This window comes from Herpailurus yagouaroundi, unplaced genomic scaffold (assembly GCF_014898765.1).
Source record: "Herpailurus yagouaroundi ecotype Mexico unplaced genomic scaffold, PumYag 213, whole genome shotgun sequence".
Classification (NCBI taxonomy): Eukaryota; Metazoa; Chordata; class Mammalia; order Carnivora; family Felidae; genus Herpailurus; species Herpailurus yagouaroundi.
The window spans coordinates 88,047-99,234 of NW_024412444.1; the positions used below are offsets into that span (position 1 = coordinate 88,047).

Below are 11,188 nucleotides of genomic sequence, written 5' to 3' on the forward strand. Positions count from 1 at the left end.
TCTTTCTTTCTTTCTTTCTTTCTTTCTTTCTTTCTTTCTTTCTTTCTAGTAACTCATTTATTCTAACATCCAAGCCCTCCAATTGTGAGATCCCATGCCCACAAATAATTACTAAGTCTGTATTGAATTGTTTGCCATCTTTTCCACTGATTTCATCAAGTGACCCATATAAGCATCCAAATTTGGCACCGATTGAGATTGTTTCAGGCTATTGTGCCTTCTCAGACTGTATATTGTGGTTCAAAGTAAGCAGAGTCTTTGAAAGGACTTCAAGGTAAAATCACTTACTGCTCAGGGGTAAGATATCTTTTGGTAGAGGGAAGGGCGGAATATTTCCTCATTAAATACATGTGGTATATGCCTATCTGTCAGGCAAATTCTTTGTGTTCTGCATGCATCATGTCATTTAATTCCTCCAACACCTCTAATAAGACAAGGGTTTTTATTTCCATTTTACTAAAGAGGAAATGGATTCTCAGAGAAGTCAGGTAGCTTTTCCAAGGACAAACAGCTACCAAAACCCAGGTTTGAGTCTAGAATTCATGTTATTAACCATACCACACACTTGCACAAAATTTCAGAAGGTTCTTTTTTTGGGGGATGGGAGAAGCATGGTACCATGTCAGAAGCTATTACTTAACTGTTCTAAAAATAATATATATATTTATTATTTTTCCTGGATTCTGTATATTTTTCTTTCCACCCCACTTTGGAGTGTAACGTACTGTGATTTTTTCCCCTGGCCATTGAGTTAGTTCAATAGTATTGAACAAATGCCTTTGTTAAAAGCAAATAATGAAATAGATCTTTCTGTGAGACCCCAGTCATCCTGCCCAGATTTTTTGTTTGTGGCTGGCATCCCTGCCATTGACTGGTATTAAGATTGTCTCGTGGAATTCTGAGTCTCTTTCCAAGTGTAAACGCTGGTGACATAAAATGGCTATGAGTACACAGTTTGAGTTCCATATTATTTCTGTTTATAGCATTAAGTCACCTGCCTTGTGCAGAATGTGTACCGACTGAAGAGCCAAAAGTGAAGTTTGGATTCTTAGATAGCATAGCCCACCTATGAATGGTTATCCATCCCCGATCATGCATCATCCGTGATGTTTAGAGAACAGTAAACAACGTTCCTTCGTGTATTTTAAAGATGTAATGAAGAGAAACTTTAGGTAGCCAAAAGAAATAGAAGTTTTGGGTTTTTTTCCTCCCTGTTGCTCTCCTGAGTCACGTTGAAAGGCTTTTGTTTCTAATCAAAGCAACAAACGGTAAGGTCATTTCCTTGCGATTATATGGCAGCGGAAGGCGTCAGGGTTTTTAGGTCCCTACTTCCACCAGCTTGTATTTGGAGAAAACACACACACACACACACACACACACACACACACACCACAAGTACTTAATACATGTGTCCTTTGTCCTGCACATTCTCTCCAGTCCCTTTAAATGAGCCGAGATCATGGTTCGGAGGTAAGAACAATTTCTCTTACAATATTCTGACAGTGTAATTGTGTTTTGTGAGCTCTTACTGGCATTTCTTAGGAAAATCTTGGGCAGATTTTAATATTATACAGCGGTGGAGTAATCTACGTACTAATGTTCCAGAATCTAACTTTCAGAAAAGGAAACTCCAAGAAAAGTTTATCTCCACTCTTTGCAAAAAAATTACTCCTTCCAAAGAAAATTGGAAATGCTCCAGTTTGATACCAAAGTGAAGATGGTCCAAACACCCATCTTTTGGAGGGTTTTCCTGTAATTGTTTTAAATGCTATCTCTGCTCCCTCAAAGGTCCTAAAAGGGACCTTTACTTTGTTTTTAGTTGGGATTTCTTGTTTTTACTTTGAAACTTTGGCAATTGTTGTTGAAGTGTGTCCTTCTACCTTACCGCTCCCCACCCCCCAGCCCTTTTTCTTTTCTGTCTTACTTTCTTTTTTTGTGGGTGTTAATTTTGAAGGCTTGAGCTCCTTTATGAATATGGAAAGGGCAGGGAGACGGCAGGAACTATGTCAGTAAGCAGCACGAAAATGCTTTTGGATTTCCAGTTGTTAATCATGCCCTCGGCACAATGTGTTTGGAGCCTTCTCTATCTTTGTGAGCGCTTGGCAGCAAAGATTCTGTGGGGATCTAGAACTCATTAGAAGCCTTTCTAAAAGGATCTATTAATGTCTGTCCCTGTCTTGCCTGGAAAAAAGAAGCAGGAAAAGTGAATTTTGTCCCTGAGTCTAGTTAATGGTGAAGACTCTATGTGATCAGAATTGAGCAGCTCAAGGCAGTGACCTTGGGAATATCATTTTGGGGGATGGCTATCAATTAATTCATAAAACTTGCATGATTTGTCAGAGGAAGTTCTACATCCTAATTTCAGGGAGGCTGTTTTTTTTTTTTTGTTTCCTTCCTTGTAAAGTGGTGTTGGTAAATTCATCGAGTTTAACTCCGAGTGTCCCCTTTTTTTTTTTTTTTTTTTTGCCCTGATAGGTAGATGTTGGATATGGAGGAGGGGAGGGAAATCTGGGTTGACTTTAGAAAACAAAGGAAATTGTCTCATCCAGGAGACTGCAAAACCCTTGGGTATAGAAGGAAGTCTGTGGAGGAAGTGGGTAGGATTGGGTACAGAAGAGAAACCTCAAGGAAATAAATACATCACAATAGGGACTGGGATAATACCCCCTTGCCATAATATAACACCACATGTGGCCTGAGAAACAAATCAGTGCTCTCTAAATCAGCTCTATCTAAAGGTATCTAATGACCTGAAGGTCTAGAAGGGAATATAGTCTTATCCACAATGTAGTCCTTTGACCTGCTTTTCAGACTGGCATTATGGTGACACAGGGTCTCACATTAGATGATCCAATTCTTTAGATTCAGGCCATAGAACCTCCCTAAAGTGTATTGCAATGCAGCCCCTTCAGAAATCAGAAGCTATACTTCTTAGCAGAAGATCTAAAATATTCCCAGACATTCCAAATCCCAGTCCAAATCATATTCTGTGTATTCCAGTGTATCATTTATTCAGCCCTCCATTTGGAGCCTACAGGCTCCAAAGTGGTGGCTACTAGAAGGGAGGTCCTTACCCACAGATACTACAGCCCCTGCCATGGGGCTCAATTACTTTTGGGAGAGCAGGGAATGGGTGGTGGACAATTAAGATTGGTTGAGTAGAATTGTAAGGTACGTTTATGCCATTATTGGAGCCAGAAGTAACCTTGTAAGTCGCTTTGTCTGGTCCCTTCATTCTATCATTGACAAGATTAAAATTCAGAGTAGTGGGAGAATGTTCTGAAGATCTCACGTCCCATTAAGGGCAGGGCACAGCCTACAGTCTTCAGAGTTCTGATTCTGTATTCTGTCCACCACTGTGTTGTTTCTAGGAACAGCTGATTGCTTTGTCTAATTTCCAGCCTCTCTGAATTACATGCAACTGGGGTTATTTCTCGTGTATGCATTTCTGTCTTGGAGTACAAATGTGGACACTACATCCCAGATGAAGTTTTGCTTCTTATTCACTGCTTACAACTGCTGGCAAAAACCAACAGGCAAGTGGGTAAAAGACCCCAAGAAAAGGAACCCGCTGTCCTGTCACTTTCACCACAAGCTGTAGTACTAGGTAACAACATACTCAAACACTTTCTCCTTGCTTTGAAAATATTGTAGGAACCTAAAAATATTAGTGAGTTCTTAGTGAAGGCCTGTGTCAAGATCAGTTCAAGTAGGAGACCTTTGTTTTGTCCCTGATATGGATTTCACGAAACTCCAATTAAGACTTTTGGGGGGGCAGGGGGAGGGTGCCTGGGTGGCTCAGTTGGTTAAGCCTGTAGCTCTTGACCTCAGCTGAGGTCTTGATCTCAGGGTCATGAGTTCAAGACCCGTGTTGGGCTCTACACTGGGCATGACGCCTACTTTAAAAAAAGGATAAAGACTTTTTTTCTTTTGCTTGATGTTGGAAAACTGCAACATTTTTTTTAAGTTTATTTATTTATTTTGAGTGAAACAGTGATCAGGAGAGGGGCAGAGAAAGAGGGAGAGACTCCTGAGCGGTCAGAGCGGAGCCCAATGTGGGGCTTGAACCCATGAAACCGTGAGATCATGACCTGAGTCAAAAACAAAGCCAGACGCTCAACCTACTGAGCCACCCAGGTGCACCAAGAAAAACTGCAAACATTTTTGAATGAATAGCTTTTTAAACTAGAAAGATAAAGCTGAATATAGGCTAAAATATACATTAACATATGTTAATATAATCTGGCAAGGATAGGCAGACAGTTTATCGTTCCAATAAAAGCAAGTGGAAAAAAGCAAGATATTGGGCACATTCTGTTTATTTTAGATTTTTTTTTTTTCTTAAAGGAAGCCTTTGTAGATGGGGCTGTAAAGATAGGTTCATTTCTGTTCTCTTACACTGGTTTATTTTCTCTTTTGATTTTGTTTCCTTCTGTCCCTGGGAGTTACAATGAACAAGTCAGCAATATTTGTATTTATGTTCAAGATTTTACTTAATGCCACCTTTTCAATTTGATGTATTTATATTCAGGTTTTCGAGGCAGGAATGGAATCAGTGAGAAACTGACCCTCCGTAATAGAAAATCTTTTTCTGATAGAACAGTGGGACATAGCTGAACAGCACAGTGGACAGAGAGGGGCCTGGATTCCAGGTCTAACTCTGCCGCTTACTGATCTGCTCTGTGGCCTTAGGAGAGTTACTTCTTCCCATCCAGGCCTCCAGGTCCACATTTGTGGGTGTAGAAGTTAGACTAATGCTGAGGCTCCTTTCCACCTCTAATTATTTGTAGTTACTGCCCTGTCACCCAGAAAAATTGGAGCTCGGTCTGTCTGCTTACTCGCATCTCCCTCTCCCTCGTTCCTCTCTGTCCTCTCTCCTACTCCTCCACTCCCTTCTTTCTTCCTCTCCACTGATATTTTCCTTTTCGCCTGGAAAGGAGGTCAGAGCTTGTGCTCCAATGACTCAGGTGCCTGTAAGAGCCAATGGCAGGAGATGAGGGAGGAGCAGACTAAGGTTGGAGTTGGAAATGGTGAAATTACTGAACCTGGAATCAGACACTGAGATCCCCTCGAGAAAAAAATCAGAACCTTGCGAGTGGTGGATACAACTCTTATACTGAGATGTAACGCTGTTCCTTGGACTCCAAATTCCTTAAAAGTCAACACATATCTCCCGGGTGTGTACTGCATCCATGATGGGCCAGGTGTGGGCTCACAAAGGTGAATAGATGCATCCACTACACTTATGAAGCCTCAACCGGCAGGAGAGCGAACAGGAAATCTCCAATGGCTCAGTAGCTCTTACAAGCTTCACTTGTATTTCATTTGCCACTCACTCTTGGGGAGTGTAAAAAGCTTTCGGCAGGAGGGGCGCCTGGGTGGCTCAATCAGTTAAGTGTCCGACTTCAGCTCAGGTCATGACCTCTCCGTTTGTGTGTTCAAGCCCTATGTCGGGCTCTGTGCAGACAGCTCAGAGCCTGAAGGCTGCCTCAGATTCTGTTTCTCTCTCTGTGTCCCTCCCCCACTCATGCTCACGCACACTCTCTCTCTTTCTCTCGAATATAAACTTTAAAAAAAAAAAAAGCTTTTGATGGGAAATGGCTGTGAGTAGTGGAATTTCATCTGTTTTTGAGGTCAAAGGGCTAAACTGACAAGGGTGTATTTAGGTAGAAGTCAGACAATGTCGACTGCAACAGTGACACCTAACATACCTAGCGGCCCACTGGTAAAAGTTCTGTTTTTGATGGGCTCTGTCTAAATGAAACCAGAGAGAGAGGAAGTGGTAAGACTGCAGTGTTCTGCACCTTAGCCTGTAAACCCTGCTTTGCCACTTAGGAGCTGACCCTCTGATGGGGATCGTTACAATTACCTTATAAGGTTGTTGAGATTAGAGCTAGCCTCTGGCACTGAAGCCACCCCCAATAAAGGGCAATTAATATTAGCTAGTATATTATGATATACATTCTTATTATAGGTTCTTAATATATATTATATATTATAATGTCGAATACATTTTTATATACACATAATATAATATATTAACTTAATATTATTTAATAGTATTATTTTTCATGTAGCCCAAGTACAGGAAATAAAGTGTCATGGAAATAGACAGACAGCAGCAGAAGATAGGGTGTGCACAGTAATGAATGGGTAATTTTTTTCAGGGCCCTTTACGTTCACGGTAGCGTAAATATGAATCAGTTATTCACCACCCCACATTTGGATCTCTGCACATCTTGCCATTGTAAGAATGTTTACCAGCCTTCCATCGTTTTGGACACATGGGGCTTACCCGACCCTGTAGTCATTTGTCTGGATGTCACTGGGCACAAGTTCACGAATCAGTAATTGCAATGTGTCCATTGCAGCCTTCGACCTTGACCTTCAGGTCAAGTTGTCCACCTTTTAAAGGACCTGGTTCTAAATGACTTTAAGGATATGGACCCATGGGGCGCCTGGGTGGCGCAGTCGGTTAAGCGTCCGACTTCAGCCAGGTCACGATCTCGCGGTCCGGGAGTTCGAGCCCCGCGTCAGGCTCTGGGCTGATGGCTCAGAGCCTGGAGCCTGTTTCCGATTCTGTGTCTCCCTCTTTCTCTGCCCCTCCCCCGTTCATGCTCTGTCTCTCTCTGTCCCAAAAATAAATAAACGTTGAAAAAAAAATTAAAAAAAAAAAAAGGATATGGACCCAATACAAATCTGATCAAAGTTATAGAAAGTCTTCCTGGCAAGATTCTCACCAACACATTTTGCTTATGTTGGGGGAAGGGACGATGTTTTCAAGCCTCTCTAACCTCATTAATAGACCTGTGAGAGGTCTGTGGATGCCAGCTAAAGAACTAGAATAAACAGTGTGTCTTTCAGAGAAATGGTGAGAAACGAGTTGGCCTCTGTGTGATGCCTAAGAAACGAGTTTTTCTGGAACTTTTGAGCACCTAACCTTGTTTTAGCCCCTACAAGTGTGGTGTCCTGGAATTGACACGGGCTCTGTAGAAGGGACTTAGAATCCAAGAGTGAGTCCTGCCGCCTCCTCCTCCTCCTCGGCTGTTTATTCTGCTCCTCTGGGGACAGGAGTCGTACCTTTAGCAACAACCAGGGTGTGGAGGAGGCTGGCTCCATCTTGGTACTTGGCCTTGTGTTGAGTTGAGAGTAAGGTCACTCTAGCGGAACCTGAAGGTAATTGCTCTGTTCACCAGTAGAACAGCCATCTGGCTTCAGGGATTCATCTGAAAATCAGATTTGGCAGTTCGACGTAGAGTAACTGAACGTTGTTTGCGGAAACCGTGCACGTCCCCAAGCGCCCACCTCAAGCTGCAAGCACCCCTCTTTATTAGAACAAGTACTGAGCTCCTACACACCCACAAATCCTGCTTTGCATCATCCTCTTTTCCTTCTTTTTAAAATAAACTACTCATCGGGGCGTCTTTGTGGCTCAGTTGGTTAAGCCACGGACTCTTCCTTGGTTTCGGCTCAGGTCATGATCTCACGGTTTGTGAGTTCGAGCCCCACATTGGGTTCTGTGCTGACAGCTCGGATCCTGCTTGGGATTCTCTCCCTCTCCCTCTCTGCTGAAAAGCACAGTGCCTTTTCAGGGCGAATGCTACAAGCTAAGAAAGAGAGATTAAGAGGCGGACAGGGTCCCTGGAGAAAGACACCAGAAACAAAGTACATCGTTATTTAATCACAACTGTAAAAAGTACTACAAAGAGAAGTACAGAGAGCGAAAAGAAAAAGTAACACCGTATCAGTGACAGAGCCAGGAGCTATTCCAGACACGCTATATGCACCAGCTCATTTAAACCCAGAGCAAGACACCACTATTGTATCCATCACACAGATCAGGAAAATGAGTAACAGAGAGATGAGGTCCTTTGCTCGTGGCCATGCCGTTAGCAAATTAGCTAAATTAGGATTTGAGCCTCAAGCAGTGTGAGTCCCGAGTCTTTAATGGTAACAACGACACAATGGCTTCTACTACGATAAAATGACTTTTAGTCTATGTTTTTAAGGATAAATGGCATTAGATGGGCACTTGCCACCCTCTCTTGTGCTTTGAGGTGGGAAGAATATCACACAGAAGAAAAACTAGGAGAGAACCAGGTGGCTGGAGCCCAAAGAGGGAGGGAAGACTAGGCAGGAAGTGGGGCGGGGGGTGGGGGGAGGGTAGTAGGGGCAAGGCCAGGTGGACTGCGTAAGGGAGGGGAGCTTTCTTCTGACTGAATTTGATCAGTTCTGAAGTTAACCCCCCCCCCCCACTCCCACCATAAAGACCCTCTCGGGAGCCTATAATGTAAAGAAATCCAGGGGAGTTCTCCTGAGCTGACTAAATTATTTCAGATCTGCTTACTCTTATGAATAGAAAACAACCTGCTTGAGGATGTTTATGTGTGTCAGCCACCTGTCCCATTGGTGTCTTTTCCAAGCCAAACATGTTTTCTGCCTTTCCTGGGGCTTGCAGAACTACAGTGTTCCTTAAGGGTCCACACAGCCACGTTGCCCCTGTGGCTGGTTCAATCATCATCATCATCATCATCATCATCATGGCTCACACTTTGTGGCTGATGCTGTGTTGGTCGCTTCCCGTGCATTCTGGTGTTTCAGCCTCAGATCCATGAGGTAGCCAGGTTCTGTTACTCTCCATACTTTTCAGATAAAGAAACCGATTTACTGGGGCAAAACACGACTGCCCAAGGTCCGACCGGCAGAGTCAGGGCTGGCATCCAATGTCCAAGCCCACCCAGGCTTCACCCTACACCATGTTGCCTCCCCGCGCAGGGCACTTCTTATTTTACAGAAAAACATCCAACGTTAATGATAGAACCGATTCTCATGCTTGGGTTTTACATTAAGTTTCATTGTCTAGGCCAAAAGTTAGATTTCATAGGGAAAAACAAAACAAAACAAAACTAAATAGAACACCATGGATCTTCCCCATGACCTGAAGCAGCCTGTAAACATGTTACAGATTTACTAGCCCAAGAGATACTTTACCAGCCCACCAGCACCTGAATTAGCAACACTGGCCAAAAAAACCAGAGGGATCTCAAGGGGGTGGGGCATCTGTATTTGGATACTAACCAGTAGGTGTTTATAAGAGAGAAGTAAGAGGCAAAACAATAGTTTTAATAGGCATTGGGTGCAGACTGTGTGCCAAGCTCTGTGCTAAGTGCCTTACATGTATTCATTCATTTATTCCTCACAACTAACCTTATGAAGTTGGTCATATTCATATCTCCATTTAACAGATAACAACCAGAGGACTTGTTTCTCTTTCTTCCTCTTTTGTCCCTCTCTGCCCTAATCTCATAGTAACCAGATTTTTCTTGTATAGGTGTCCCCAGATCATGTCTCCCCTATACCTAAAAGCCTCCAATAGCCTTCCCTTGCGTTTAAAATAAAGCCCGTGTTCCTTACGACAGCCCACAGTGAAGTCAATGACACAGCCCAGTGTTTTTCAGACTTCTGCGTGTATCCGAGTGACCTGGAGGGCTTGCTAAAGCAGATGGCTGAGCGCCACTCTGCATTTCTAACAAGCTCTGGATGGTAGGGACCACACTTCGAGAACCACTGATGAACTCTGTGACCTTGTCTCCCCTGTCCTTTTCCTTTTGGTGGCCAAGCTCCAGCCACACTTGCTGCCATTTTTTTTTCTTTTTCTTAAACTGTTGAAATCTCTGAGTCTCATCACTGAGAAGTGATGAGTCGTCACTCCCAAGGGAGTGAACCTTGGCTCTTGAGGGACAAAAAACAAAACAAAGAAAACCCCATAGACATTGCGCTAGTTTGTGGCCCTCCAAAGCTCAACTCCACCCAACAGGAATACAATATATCTGTGTTATCAAAATTTCACGGAGAAAGAGAGCGCTAGGGGGGGAAATGTCTAGAGAGGATCCTTAAGAGTGCAATAGTGAAAAAAAAAAGTTGTGCCATGTATCTTAAACAAGGCATACTCCTGCCACAGGGCATTAGCACTTATTTGGCTGTCTGTCTGGAACGTTCTTTTCCCAGATATTCCCAAGACTAACTCCTTATCATTCCCATCACAGATTAAGTGTCATTTCCTCAAGTAGCCCCTTCCTGACAACGCTAACGTAGTAATTTTCCTGCATCACGTTATTCTGTGTTCTTGTTTTCATGGTCCTCAGCGTGATCTGAAATCATCCTGTGGATTGGTTGGTTTCTTTGTTGGCTGTCTCCTCTACTAGTGAGCCTATAAGAAAGGAGCTCCTTGGCTGTGTCCCTGCAGAATATCCCGGCTCTGTGATAAATTCTGGCACCCAATGACAGCGTGGTAACTATTTGTGGATCCCGGAATGGATGGTAATCACATACTGGATAAAATGGTCTCGCTGAGATCTGAAGCCGGGCATTCAGACTTTAGACCTCCGGCCTAAGTTCTCCTGAAACCGGAGGGCTGTTGACTGAAAGTACCTCATGTGAAGGATGCAGTCAAAATTTACTGGGCCCCGCAGATTACTCTGCTCAACCAGAGTTATCCAACAGGCAAGGGAAAGGAGCAAATTTTCCAAGGCTTTTTCCCAAATTACTTAATTCCAGTCCTATCACTTAATTTTCACCCCAGGTTATCCCCCGCCCCCCCACAAGGGGGGGGGGCGAAATCCCATTCATTTGAGGTGAGGAGATCTGTGCTAAGGATTACAATTTTATCCTCCCATTTTACAAATGAGAAAATGATGGCTCAAAAAAGTTCAATCCAATGCCCAAGGCCACAGAGCCAGCAATTAAAGAAGCTGTGAAGCCCACCATTTTCTTTCTCTTCGTCTGGGACGTCGCCTTGAGGCTGACACACGTGATTATCCACTATCGTTAGAGGGTCGGCCATATCCAAGAGCCAACACACTCCACGTCATTTCCTGCATCACAGAGAGTTCTACTGAACAGTGATGCAAAAGATTTGCCATTTTGGGGACACCTGGGTGGCTCGGTCGGTTAAGGGTCTGACTCTTGATTTCGGCTCAGGTCGTGATCTCACAGCTGGTGGGATCGAGCTCCGCATCAGACTCTGCTCTGATGGCCTCAGAACTTGCTTGGGATTCTCTCTCTTTTCTGTCTCTCTGCTTCTCCTCCTGCACGCTCTCTCTCTCTCTCTCTCTCTCTCTCTCTCTCTCTCTCAAAATAAATTAAAAGAAAATATTTTTAGAAACCTACAAAAAAAAAAAAAAAAAAA

The 11,188-nt window shown here is 43.4% G+C and overlaps 1 protein-coding gene across 6 annotated transcripts in view; it reads left to right on the forward strand.

Moving 5' to 3' along the window:
* Positions 1-11,188, forward strand: part of FRMD4B (FERM domain containing 4B) — a 226,371-nt gene that overhangs the window by 74,373 nt on the left and 140,810 nt on the right. Inside the window, exon 1 of one of the 6 annotated variants that reach the window (XM_040454469.1) lies at positions 1,213-1,470. The exons of the other annotated variants lie outside the window; for them this stretch is intronic. Within the exon in view, the coding sequence (XP_040310403.1) occupies positions 1,447-1,470 (24 nt within the window). The 5' untranslated portion in view covers positions 1,213-1,446. Of the gene's footprint in view, positions 1-1,212; positions 1,471-11,188 lie in introns of those variants that run through there. 6 annotated transcript variants of the gene reach the window in all.